General features: G+C 33.8%; 1 protein-coding gene across 5 annotated transcripts in view; it reads left to right on the plus strand.

The window, feature by feature from the left end:
• LOC137618137 (protein unc-13 homolog 4B-like) overlaps window positions 1–15,000 on the plus strand; it is an 82,832-nt gene that overhangs the window by 3,904 nt on the left and 63,928 nt on the right. For all 5 annotated transcript variants that reach the window (XM_068348164.1, XM_068348161.1, XM_068348163.1 and 2 more), the window contains one exon: window positions 3,866–4,198. In XM_068348164.1, the coding sequence (XP_068204265.1) occupies window positions 3,935–4,198 (264 nt within the window). In that variant the 5' untranslated portion in view covers window positions 3,866–3,934. The remainder of the gene's footprint in view (window positions 1–3,865; window positions 4,199–15,000) is intronic.

Below are 15,000 nucleotides of genomic sequence, written 5' to 3' on the forward strand. Positions count from 1 at the left end.
TATATAGCCTATATGTATGTATGCTTATATTTCATAGTAGTAAAACTCGCTAAATCTACACAAAATGTCTACGAGAATATTCTAAATCTACAGCTTGGAAAAACTTTATCATTATATTAATTCACGAAAAGGGAGACACAAAAGACCGGTCAATAGATTTACTCTCTGTAATAAATTTTTTTTTTACAAAGGTCATTTAAGGCCGAATAGAAAGACAGCTAGGCTTTAATCAACCAAAAGAGCAGGCAGTCTTTACAAGTGGGTATTCAACAACTAATCATATCCATGTAATTAACCAGATAATGGAAAAATCAACAGAGTACGATAAACCACAATGCATGGCATTTATAGACTATGAGAAAACTTTTGATTCTGTTAAAACCTCAGCAGTAATGAAAGCCTCCTAAGATAAGGAATAGGTGAATCTTATGTTATAACACTTGAAGATGTCTATACAGTAAGTACAGCAATCGTAAAACTACATAGAAATAGTAGGAAAATTCCGGTTGAGAAAAGGAGTTATACAGGGAGACCCCATCTCTCCTAAAATTGTTCATTGCATGAGTATAATAAGAAGTTTTTAAAAAATTTCTATTAGGAACATGTAGCAATTAATATTAATGGAGAATACCTTAACTTAAGTTTTCCAGATGACATAGTTGTGTTACTGAATCATGAGAGAAATTACTAAAGATGATATAAGATTTGAATAGAGAAAGCAGAAATATAGGACGGAAAATGAATATAAATAAAACTTAAGATAATGTTCAATGAAAATGTAGAGAAAAAATGAAGATTTATATACGAATATCTAGAGATTATTATTATTATTATTATTATTATTATTATTATTATTATTATTATTATTATTATTATTATTATTATTAGATAAGCTACGACCTTAGTTGGAAAAGCCGAATGCAATAATCTCAAAGGGTCCAACGGGGAAATAAAAATAGCCCAGTGACAAAAAGAAATAAGGAAATAGATAGAACTTTAAGAGAAGTAATGAACACTTAAAATAAAATATTTTAAGAACAGTAACGACATTGAAAAAGTTTTTGATATACAGGATAAACTATAAAAACTTAAAAACAATAAGAGGAAGAGAAATATGATGGAATAGTGTGCCCGAGTGTACCCTCAAGCAAGAGAACTCAAACACACGACAATGAAATACCACATTGTGAAGGCTATGGCACTACACAAAACTAGAGAACAGTGATTTTATTTTGGAGTGTCCCTATCCTAAAAGAGTTGCAGACCAAAGCTGAAGAGTCACTTCTACCCTTACCAAGATAAAAGTAACTTTTGAACAATTACAGTGCAGCAGTTAACCCTTTGAACAAAAAAATGTTTGAAAATTTTGGTGTGATCAGTTGTATGCGGGCAGAGGAGAATGTGGAAAGACTGTTTGATGTATGTGTAGATAAAGAAAAAATGAATAGTAACAATAGAGAGGGATCTAATGTAGTACTGTCTGGCCAGACAAAGAACCCAATAACTCTCTAGCAGTAGTATCTCAATGTGAGGCTGGTGCCCTGACCAACTTACTACTGTACATAGAATACTACTTCGGACAAACAGTAAGTGTTTCTCCAGGACATGAGACGAAAATTAAAAGAAGGATAAGAATGGGATGGAGAGTTTTTGGTAAACAAAATGAGATTATGAAAATTAAATTGCCACATTCTCTAAAAGGAAAAGAATTTGATAAGATGATCCTACAAGTTTCAACTTATACATCAGAAACGTGGAGCATTGCTAATGCCTTAGTTACAACTCAAAGAGCTATGGAAAGAATAATGATGGGAATAACAATAAGAGACAGAAAAAGAGGAACATGGATGACAGAGCAAGCTAAAGTGGAGGATATTTTAACATGTAAGAAAAAGAAATGGACATTATCAGGACATATTATGATACATTATAGATGGACATTGATAATAACAGAATGGGTTCCTAGAGATTGCAAAAGAAGCAGGGAGAAGAAGAGAAGATAATGGATTGATGAATGAAGAATGTTTGTGGGTGTGGACTGGCATAGGATGACAATAAACAGACGCAAGTGGACATGTCTGAAGCCTCTGTTCTGGAGGGGATTGTTAATGGCTGATGAGGATTATGATGATTTATATATATATATATATATATATATATATATATATATATATATATATATATATATATATATATATATATATATATATATATATATATATATATATATAGAAACTCGATATGTAAAATGTGGTAAACATGTATCGAATTGTAATTAGTACCTTCATGTTAAGCGAACGTCAGTTATAGTAAGATAAATGCAGGTGTATTACATTTATACAAGAAAAAAATGTGAAATTGAAATGTGAAGAAAAAACTACGAGATGAGAATGAAAAGTTAAGAAAAATAACAACTGAGTTTCTCTGATTGAACTATTTGTTTAGAAAGCTTATTCCACTATTTGGTCACATACGAAATTAAACTTGAAAAGTAGCCTACTGCGTTATATAGTATTGAGCCTTCTCTATAGCAAATGAATGCTTTGAAACAAGTACAGTTTGGAAATGGCAAAGGACTGTTAGTATCAAGGAAAATCTTATACGCCATATGCACAATGAGCTAATTAAATGGTAGTGCCGGGAGAATAATATTCAGACCAGGTCTAAAAATTGATAGAAATAAAGTTTTTGAACGACGATTTAAGGTTAGAATCAACTTCTGGAGACCAGACAGGAGAACAAAACACAAAATAAGGCAGTGTAAGATTTGGTAAAGATAGTCAGGTTTCCCCTGATATGGAAAGATTTCTCACACTTCTAAATTTATGTGCAATTGAAGCTGAATGGCCAGATCTTTTTATTAAAATTTTGTTTGCAATTAATAATTGCAGTTACAGAAACATTTTCAATGAAAGTATCTATGAGGGAAGGATCTAGGCCAGGAACAATCATGCTTTGAGTTTTGATAAGAGCAACAGGCTCATCTTTGTATACTTGCCCAATTTAAAAACAAAATATTACTTAAAATGCCGTTTCAATCAGCCTGTTTTTTATATATCCCATAAGAGTAAGACAGTCACAAACAGCTCGTGATTAGAAGTCCCAATTAGGGATTCAGTCAGTACAAGAATTATATAACTACCAGACATATGTATCGCTTCATTTGATTTGCTCACAGCCTTGTTCAGAAGTACAGGTTGCCGTGGCCAATTTGGTAACGACTGTGACTGGTGAACGCCAGACTGTGGTTCGAGTCTCGCTCAAACTCGTTAGTTTTTTTGGTCATTGCAATCTCACCATCCTTGTGAGGTAAGGATGGGGGGTTTTGACGAGCCTATAGGCCTAGGTCTATCTGCTGAGTCATCAGCAGCCATTGCCTTGCCCTCCTTGGTCCTAGCTTGGGTGGAGAGGGGGCTTGGGCACTGATCATATGTATATATGGTCAGTCTCTAGGGCAATGTCCCTTACCGCTGCCATTCATGAGTGGCCTTTAAACCTTTAAAACCTTTACGGTAATCAGGAAGAGAAACTGAATCTAAATAATGCATCCAGTAAGCTGTGCAATCCCAACACACATGATAGCCTTCCTATAGCTCTTTTATATCTTCGGTTTGAAGCCTGGATTGCAATCAGTGGAATAATATCTATCTATCTATCTATAGATCTATCTATAAGGTAAAAAGTATATACTGACAAAATTACACAAATTTATATAATTGCATCTCTTATGATTTAATTTGCAAAATTGCTTTTACTGTCTGCAACATTGTACTAATCAATACTTTATATCTATAATATGTTACAGAGACCATTATATTGAATAGAACCCAAATTTTTAAATGTTTGTCCCTTTTGGTAATTTCAGAAAGCCTTACTAAATACACTCGAAGACCTTCCATCCCTTCCTTTGGACTGAGAGGTAGTCCTTTGGGCAATGGGACAAGCTCTGAACACAATGACACCCTCCAAAGTGCTGGAGGGTGAGGTGGAAGTGTGCCACGAAGCCACCTCGCTACTCCAGTCATTGGAGGAGCATCGAACCCAAGTTCTCAACGTCTCGACTTCGGAGAAGCTCATGAAAACTCGGCTTCGAAAAGGTAGCTTCGATGAGGAAGAGCAGATTGCGAGGGTCAGGCGGGCGCTTGGAATTGGGGACTTATACGAGGATGATATGGAGAAAGCTACCAGTTTTGATCAAGTAAGTGGTAGTAGGTCGTTTTCTTTTTGCATTTTAATTTTTGTCGTGGTTTTTGTTAAAATTATTGGTGATAGGGGATGATGTCTTGTAGATGAAGACAGATGATTGCATGGATGGAGAAGTAAAATCCTGAGTCGTAGATTGCATTTATTCCATACAGCAAGGGGTTATGAACAGTGGTGCTCTGCAAAGCGTACAGCTCGTGCCAAGAGAAGCAAGAAGACTCTCTATGCGCATGCACAGTGCTGACAGCGCGACTCATGCGCATGCGTTTGTAACGGACAGAATTTATGAATTGTAAAGGGTGCATATATGAAAGATAATATATACTATAATCCACAATTATCATAATTTTCGTCATCATCATCATTAATTATCGTTATCATTACTATTGCTATTACAGTTGTGTAATTTTTTAACATCATCATTTCATGAAATATTCATAGTTTTGGAAACTGTGAAGGAAATCTTGAGATGATTTCACATATCTATAAATTTCTAGGGATTTGTCAGCTTAAAGTTCGTATGTCTCCTCCAGAATGGTGGATTACATATCGTAAAAATACAGAACAAAATAAAGCATGATGTCAGAGATTGATCAGACATGATTCTAGAAAATATAAATGAAAAATAAAGGGAAAAGTACCGTTGATGACTAAGGCAGAATGATAAAGGATTCAAGATGATATTTCAAGTGGTTGATGTTTTCACGAACAAAATACTTTCGGTCAATTGAAATATTCTCTGGTATTATGAAGTTTGGCAGTCAAATAATTAAGTGTTATTATTATTATCATTATTATTATTATTATTATTATTATTATTATTATTATTATTATTATTATTATTATTATTATTATTATTATTATTATTATTATTATTGAGAATAAAAGAGGACATAATTAAAGAAAAACATTAGCAATAAGGCGTAAACCGTGAATTATTGGTTAAAGAATACTTCCTTCATAATTATTTCAATCTCCTGAGAACTAGAAATCTTATTGATCCCGTGTATTGAATTTCTTAACAGAGATCTAAATAACAGTGCTTTGTGAATGGTAAAGACATGAATGTTAGTAGGTCTAGGCCATTGGATTCCTACGATCCAGATCTTTCATTAACTCCATTTCTACAACTGAATGTACACGTGTGATAACTTGTGGATACTTAAAAAAAAAAAGATATCAAAGCAGTTGATATTACGGAAGGGATGCTGACATTAACAAATCAGCGACCACATGCTCTTGATAATGTAGAAAAATTGTTTCTGATTTGAATCAACGATTAGTAGGTATCAGGAGATACAATTACTGAGAACATTATTTGTGACAAAACAAAGGCATCTTATGCTCATCTTGATAAAAAGGAGACAAATACGTCAGCAGACAGAGAAAATTAAACATTTAAGGTGAACCATAGCTGGTTTAAAAATTTCTATAAAATAACTGCCATCCAAAGTGTTGTGTGACATGTTGAGTTTGTGAGGTCGTGTGATAAGCTAGCAGAGGCACTCGTAGAGTTTCAAAGGTTTGTAGATTCAGAGTCTTTTATGCCGTCAAATTGGGATGAAACCGGTCTGTTCTGGAAAAAGATGCCCAGGAGGACCTTTGTTACTGCAGAAGGAAAGGCAATTCCAGGTTACAAGCCCATGAAAGACTGTCTAACCTTGCTATTCTGTCCCAATGCTAGAGTGGATTACAAAATCGAACATATCTTGGTTTATCACTTGGAAAATCCATGAGCCTTTAAAGAATACGAGATGCACAAGAAACAACTTGAAACGTTATGTGGAGGTCAAACAGCAATGCTTGAGTAACTTATATTTCATTTGTGAAGTGGGTCAATGAGGTATTTGGTCCTAAGATAGAAAGGTACTTCATGAAGAAGAGTGTCTCATTCCAGACCTTGTTGTTTATGGACAATACTCTTGCCCTTACTCAAACCAGTGAAGACAACGTAAAGGAGAAATTTTGATTCATCAGAATTGAGTTCCTTTTGCCCAGCACCAATCCAATACTCCAACCCATGAATCAGTAGGTGATCTCAAATTTTAAGCTATTCAAGGTCACTAAAGGGACCAACCTCATCCTCCTAGAGTTTTGGAAAGAAAATTTCTACATTATCAGCTGCCTCAAATCATTGACAAAGCTCAGGAAGGGATTACCAACAAAACCCTCGATTAAGTTTGGAGAAAACTGACCTGACTGTATTGCTGATTAGAACTGATCCAGTATGTAGTTGACAGTGGAATTGTATCCTTAGGCAAGACAGTGGGGTTGGAGGTGGGTAAAGACGACATCAGAGAGCTTCTGGATGAGCATAGCGATCAGCTGTAGACTGAGGAGATGACGGAGTTGCATATGAAGCAGAAACAATAGGTTGTGAAGGAGATTTCATTTGGTGAGGAGGAGGGACAGTGTGACAAATATCACACTTCAGCCAAAATAATGATGCTGAAAAAGTGAGAAACCCTGCAAAATTTTGTAGAAACGCATCACCCAGATAGGGATATGGTGTGGCAGCAGCGAACCTATTTACCGACAATGTGATGTTGCATTTATATATGAGCATAAAGAAAAGACAGAAGCAGTCGTTTCTAAATAGTAAAAGTTGAGCTTGAATGAGTATAAAAAAGACAACCAGTTGTCCAGAAAGTATAGATAAAATGATTCAATTAGTGGTTGTAAAATCTGTTCGAGAGCAAGAACTCTAGATATTTTACGGGAAGTTCTCAAGGAGATTCTTGCTCTCTCTTCTTCCTCAAGCCAGTCACGACTATCCTCAAAGGTAAAGAACGAATTAGTTAATATTTCTATTTGTTATTATGAATGATTAATTACTATTTATTTATGATATTAGGGGTTACAGTTTTTCTCTATATTAGACTAAAAACCTTTAAAAATGAGAACATATGTGCATATTTTCTTTAATTCTTATAGGATTTCTTTTATTTATGAACATTTTAGAAAAAAATAATTAAACTTTGGAAACCGAGGTGCCATTTTATATATACAGTATATATATATATATATATATATATATATATATATATATATATATATATATATATATATACATACATACACACACATATATATAGGCCTATATATATATATACTGTATATATATATATATATATATATATATATACTGCATATATATATATATATATATATATATATATATATATATATATGTATATGTATATATATATATATATATATATATATATATATATATATATATATATATATATATATACACTTACATACATACATACATACATACATACATACATACACTTGCCGAACAATTGCCTAAATGATAGATGGAGAAAATATAGTAGTTTAATAAAACTCGTTGAACTTTACAGTAAACAAAATGTCTGCAAGAATGCTCATTACCTACAGTTTGAAATAACTTTATCATTTTGCTAATTCACAAAAAGGGTGACCCAAAAAATCTGAAAAATTACCGCCCGGTAAGTTCACAAATATCCTATTATTAAAGACAGCTAGACTTTAATCAACCAAGATAGCAGACAGGCTTTAGAAGTGCGTGTTCAGAAAGACTGATAATATGAAGCCTGATGGCTAAGAGCTGAATATTTGTAAATCACGTATTGCGCAAGGAGGGTTAATATACTGTTTATAAAGGAAACATTGTATAGGATGGACAGAGGAAATTCTTTTCTCTTTCGTCAGTGAAATATTTGGCTCCATCGTTTCTTAATGATAACATCCTTCATGAAACTAAAAATTGGAAATTGATGATGTAACTCTCGTGACCAATCAGCTATTTGTCCTTATTGTGCACCGACATTTCCTTTTTTTAGTTTTTTCAATTCCTGTTTATCTATTGTGCTTTTAGCCTTCTCCATCATGAGGCTCAATACTACATAGTATTCTAGAAGTTTTATTCCAGCTGTTACCAAGTTGTGGAATGATCTTCCTAATCGGGTAGTTGAATCAGTAGAACTTCAAAAGTTCAAAGTTGGAGCAAATGTTTTTATGTTGACCAGGCTGACATGAGTCTTTTTATAGTTTATATATGACATATCTGTTTTTGACGTTAATAGCTTATATAGGACATATCTGTTTTGGTGTTGTTAATAGTTTATATAGGACATATCTGTTTTGACGCTGTTACTTTTTTAGAATGATTTATTGTTAATTTATTTATTTCCTTATTTCCTTTCTTCACTGGGCTATTTTTCCCTGTTGGAGCTCTTGGGCTTATAGCATCTTGCTTTTACAACTAGGGTTGTAGCTTGGCTAGTAATAATAATGATAATAATTACGTAACTGTCATTTATTTTTTATGCATCTATCTTATTATCTATTTAGTTATGTTACGATCTTATTTATTTGTATCTGTGTTTCTTAGCTTTATTCTCCACATATCGACTTATTTAACACTCTATAGCTGAGGGAATGTAATATATCTGTAAAATTAATTTTCAATATCTTTAATTTCTTTATGCTGATGAACTGATCAAAATATTATTCCATTTACTATTAAGCGGACATTGGACTTATTATTATTATTATTATTATTATTATTATTATTATTATTATTATTATTATTATTATTATTATTATTATTATTGGAGTCACTTCATTTTCGGCATATCATCTCAGCAGTTATTCCATCGTATCCAGAGGCTTTTCATCTCTTTAAGTTTTTTAAGGGTAGTTATTGTACCAACCGTGTGTCACACGATCGTACATAGTAACGACATTCTCTTTTTTGTACATAGTCTCCTTTGTATCTTCGCTCTCCCCTCGTCACACTATATATCAGTTTAGTGACGTCGGTGTTATTGTATGGACACGATTCATGGTATGACAATGAAACAATATCCAACAGGTTTAGTAGATTTGAGAGCAAAGGCCTCAGAAAAATATTGGGAGTGAAATGGCAGGACATGATTAAAAATTAAACTGTAAGAGAAATTACTCAAGGGCCATATGTGGGTGAGATTATGATGAGGGGTAGATGGAGATGGTTTGGTCATGCTCTTCGCACTCCCCAAGAGAGATTAATTCACCAAAATTTAATTGGGCTCCACAAGGCACTAGAAGAGTTGGAAGATCCAGGCCTATATGACTGTAAAGTAGGAAATGATGAATGGAGAAGTATTGATTTAAAAGCTCAAGATAGAAAGAAACGACTGGCAAAATCTAACCGAGGCCCTTTGCGTCAATAGGCGTTGGAGGAGATGATGATGATGATGATGAGGATTATTATTATTATTATTATTATTATTAGTTACAACACAACCCTTGTTGGAAAAGTAGGTGATTATAAGCTCAAGGGCTCCAACAGGGAAAAGTAGCTCAATGAGGAAAGGAAATAAATAAACTATATGTGAAATAATGAATAATGAAACGCCCAGATCCTAATGATTAGAATTACCACTTGTATCAAAATATGTTTATATGCGCTCTCTACCAGTAAGACACTTCTGAGTTTGTAAGTGTTTGTGTGCACTTATAATTCTATTTTCGGCTGCTTTTAATATTGATCAAGTGTGTTATTAAAGAGAGAGAGAGAGAGAGAGAGAGAGAGAGAGAGAGAGAGAGAGAGAGAGAGAGAGAGAGAGAGACTTGGTTTAAAAGTTATTCTGGCAATTATTCATATTTATCCGTTAGGTAAATTGTGATTTTCATGTTATCTATAATATTGACTTGTCAGAAAACTGATGCAGAAAGAAAATATTTTCAATACTTAATAAAAGGGAGCCAAATGCTTCAATAGTTTGACTGATTACTTCCTTATATAAGGTGTGTTATAAACACACATACACACACACAAACACACACACACACACACACACACATATATATATATATATATATATATATATATATATAACAACAACAACAACAACAACAACAAATTAAGCCGTTTCCAGTCTACTGCAGGACAAAAGCCTCAGACATGTCCTTAGTCATGTCTGGAGTTTGGCCATTTTCATCACTACACTGGCCACTGCGGATTGGTGATGATGGGAGACTTTAGTCTGATCACTCACAGCAAACCAACCTAGTATGAACGGCCCTGACTAGTACAGCTTTGCTGATGAGGATGATACACAAACTCCTTCACCACGTTAAGGTATCCATATATATACATATATATATATATATATATATATAGATATATATATATATACATATATATATATATATACTGTATATATATATATATATATATATATATATATATATATATATATATATATATATATATGTTTATGCATGTACGTATCTTTGAGTGTTTGTGTGTGAGTGGAGGTTTCCTTGTGCGTGGGTGTATCTGCAGTATATTTGTATTCAGCAGGTGTAAGTTTAAAGCGGCTCATTGGGTTTCATTTCGTGTTTAGACAGAAACTCCATCATATGAAACAATATATAATTTACTGTTTGTTTCACAAGCATATGCTGCCATATAGTAAACACCGGAACGACTGTACCTTCCTCATCATGCAATGTATTGTATTTCTTGAATTATATTGCTTGGCAGTACTTCTTCTTCGGCATCATTTTCACGAGCAGTTTATGATTTAGGGAACTTTTTTTATTTTTTTTTCTCCTTTTTTGTATCCGATCTTTGAAGAACATAAACTGTAACACAACAAAACCTGCTGGTCTGTGACACCAAAATGTCTTAAAGAGTTATTATATCATTTAATTTACTTTAAGGCATAGACTCCTTTAAGCTTTAAGGTTATACTCTCTCTCTCTCTCTCTCTCTCTCTCTCTCTCTCTCTCTCTCTCTCTCTCTCTCTCTCTCTCTTAGAATAAGAGCACCTGTCTTTGAGTGTCGAGTTAATGCATAGCTTTCATAAGATTGGGACTTGTCATTTTGACCTTCTCTCCTGTATTGCCATTAAGCAGAGATACTAAGACCCATGTTTTCCTGCGTGTATCTCTTTGGTCACAGATGTTCAGTTATTTATGAGAATTTGATGAGGTCTGTTGCCGGATACTTATTGAAGGGCATATATGTGTTCTATAATGTTGAGCAATCAATTTTCTTTTTAATAGTGTTTGAATGGAATTTTTTAAGAAACCATCTGTCCAAATAATTCAGTTAGTCGCACACTATCCTTTCCAATCACTGTTAGAGTAGTTTGATCTCTTATTTCCTCGATCGTATTGATAATGTTAGTTTATATTGTTATGTAGGCAGTTTTGATAACTTTACACATGTCTTATGCATAGTTTTTCATCTGCTTTAGAGGCATTTTTAATTTTCCCTTGTTACTGGTTTATACGTTTACGCACTGTTGTCTTTGAATTTTGTTTTAATCCTAAAAATCACCTGCACCGTAAAAAAAAAAGAAAAAAAAAAAAAAACTAATTTTAATCAGAAATTCTTCGTAAAAATATACTGTTCTCAGCCGTATTTCAGTAAAATACATGCGACCGTAATTTTTTCACTACTTTGTTATTATCTTTTACAGGTTGGTGATCGTAATATCACCCCTTTACGTCAATATATCCGCTTTTAAAACTGTAAATGTCTGGCAACATTTGTTCAAGTATTTTTACCGTTTTTACGGCAAATTTTTAACAGTGTGGAATTGCCTACTTTAATGGTTTCTCACCAATAACTGCCGAAAAATAATTCCCAGGGTCCCTTTGTCCTAATCATCTTTTATGAGATTTATTCGACATCGTCTCAAGTTCTCAAGTGTAAGTGAATTCAGCGAGTCGACTGAATTTCATATTTGCCATGTCATCATCACTATTCTCTGAATTACCAGTTTTGGTAGATTTTTCTTTCTCCGTTGGGAATTCTGTTTCGGATTCGATTCCTAACCATTTCTCTTTCACCAAAGTTAGTCATACCTAATAATTAAAAATGTGAATCGCTGTTTTTTATCATGTTATTTTGCTAGATATAAACTTTCTTTGATAAGCCGATGATAGTTCCACTTTCTCTAATAATAACTGGGGAGATTTCAAGACCGAATAAGGAAGATAACCCAAAACTTTCAATTACCAGAGACTGAATATGATGAAAATAATAATAATAAAAAAAATCAGACTCCTCTACCGTATAAGAAGTCAGTTCAATTTCTGCCGTTTATTGAATTCAATTTCTAATTGTTTAGGATTTCTCAATGATGCTTAGAGAGATAAGGATATGCTTAACCTCAAAGAGAATATAAAAAAATTAGTCAACATTTGACCTAGTTACTGTACCCATCATGTATTATTGAGAAAACTATGGCCAACAAACAAAATATATTCTAGAAATAGAAATTTCGTAATTCATCAAATTGAATAACCTGTTTGATTATCACTGTCCTAAAACCATTGACAGATCGCCATGTAGTGTGCTATATTGAAATAAACATGCTGATGACATTGTTCATAAAATACCTTGAAATATTGTTGAAGATACTGATTTTGGGGAGAGTGGTAGATGCAGCTTAGAATTAATGGAGCAGAGAGGATCAATAAGATATGGCTCTGAGAACACAGTGACTTAGAAACGTGAATGAGTATTATTAGAATTGGAATCTACTCTGAGACATTGGAAATTTCCGTCACAGACAAGTTGATTCTCCAAACTGTTTTCAAGGAGGTGTTTGAACAGATCCCCCCTCTTAGTTTCCCCCCTAGGTGCAACCCTATGATGACGGAGCTATATGTATGTGTTGGAAGTTTGATTAATAAAGAAAGAGTGGACGTAGAAGGATTGATAGGTGAAGAGCAGTGTGAGTTTACACAAGGAAGACGGTGGGGTGTTAAGATAAAGTATTTCTATGATATTTTTATATGAAAATCATAACAATAAAGGGTGAAAATTGTATGTGACCTTGGTGAAGTTTTGATTGAATCAGAGAAGTAGTAATGGAGGGCTTTAAAGATGTCACGTTTACACACAAGTAGTCAAGTTATTAAAAGTTGTTATGATGAAAGTTAAACGCATAAAACAAGGATCTGTTTTGGTTGGAAAGTCTGAGACAAGGGTGTGCTATGTATCAGTTTCTGTTCAATATCTTTTTTCAATCGAATGATGGGACTTGTCACAGAAAAGCCAGATGAAGTAGGAGCAAAAATATAAGATAAACGATCTATAAATGGAGTGTTGAAATGATACTTTTTGCAAATGATGCAGTACTGTTTGCGGATAGAGAATTTGAACTTCTTTGTGACAAGGAAAAGTTGGGAGTAAATATGATGAAGAGTCGCTTTGAGGTAAATAGAAACTAAGGGGATGGAATACTGAATTTTTTCATAAAATTATAAATAGTGAAGGAATGATTGTAATTGATTTGTATGGTTATTTGGTGATAATTAAGCATGCTGGTATGTTGAAAATAATAACTAATTTAAGTAATAAAAAAGTAGCAAGATGTGCGCAAAAGTTTGGGATAAAACTTGGAGTTTTGCTGGTCGCAGTACATGTGGGAATGAAGGTATTTCTGAAACAACTCGCTTTTCTGGAAATGAAGTTTAGGTGTTAAATGGGAATCAAAGAACAAATATTGGAGTTGAAGTGATCTGTTTGATTGATAAAAGTAACAGTTGTGTTAGAAGAATTGAGAAATAAGGAGTTGGAGTATTTTAATGCCTGGCATTTTAAATATGATGTGATCATACAAAAAAGGACGTTAATAAGTTGGTTGAAAGTGTACAGTTCACACGGGCTCAGAGAGAGACCCAGAAAGATTAGAGAGGTTGGGTATGAACAATGTATGGATATACAGTACCTTGATGTTCGGGAAGAGCGGGAGCCAGGAGAATAGCAGTGTGTAAAGGTTCCGGTACTCTGCTTTGAGTCTTGTTATGGTACACGATACAGCTGATAATGTGGAAATTGTGCCTTCAGGGAGCTCATAAAAAATTCGTTATTTAAACCTATCTATCGAAAATACGTAGAGAACAGTCGAAATTAACTTTACTTTCTTGATAGCCTGGATTGGTTGAGTCACTGTCCATCAACATCTTCATTTCCTCTTACGCCTATTGACGCAAAGAGCGTCTGCTAGATTTCCCCAGTCGTCTGTATTTTGAGCTTTTATTTCAATACTTATCCATTCATCATCATTCCCTTCACGCTTCAGAGTCCTCAGCCACGTGGGCATGGGTCTTCCAACTCTCCTAGTGCCTTGTGGAGCCCAGTTAAACGTTTGGTGAACTTATCTCTCCTGGGGAGTGCGATGAGCATGCCCAAATCATCTCCATCTACCCCTCACTATGATCTCATCCACACATGGCACTTGATTGCTATCTCTTATAGTTTCATTTCTAATCCTGTCCTGCCATTCAACCCTCAAGTATTCTTCTGAGGGCTTTATTCTCAAAACTACAAAATCTGTTAGACATTGTTCCATTGTCATACCATGACTCATGGCCATACAATAACACCGATCTCACTAAACTGATATATGTTCTGATTTTTATATGTAAATTCAAGCGATTTAATTTCCAAATTTTAATTAACCTAGCCATTGTCTTATTTTTTTTTTCAATCTTTCATTAAACTCCAATTCCAAACACCCTGTATAAGAAATGATAGTTCCTAAATATTTGAATGATTCTATCTCATTAATCCTTTCTCTTTCCAATGTTTTTTCATCTTCCACTGCATATTCCGTTCTCATCATCTCTGTCTGTTTTTTATTTATCTTGAGCCCAACCTCCTGTGATATTTCATGCATTCTGGGAAGTAAGCACTCGAATAGTATGGCAGGTAGTAACTCTTATCTTGAAATTAATTTTCCTATGGATATTCATTCCCATAGTCGAATGAATTCGAGATTAAGACCTCCTTGTGGC

This window comes from Palaemon carinicauda, chromosome 24 (assembly GCF_036898095.1).
Source record: "Palaemon carinicauda isolate YSFRI2023 chromosome 24, ASM3689809v2, whole genome shotgun sequence".
In the NCBI taxonomy this organism is placed as follows: domain Eukaryota; kingdom Metazoa; phylum Arthropoda; class Malacostraca; order Decapoda; family Palaemonidae; genus Palaemon; species Palaemon carinicauda.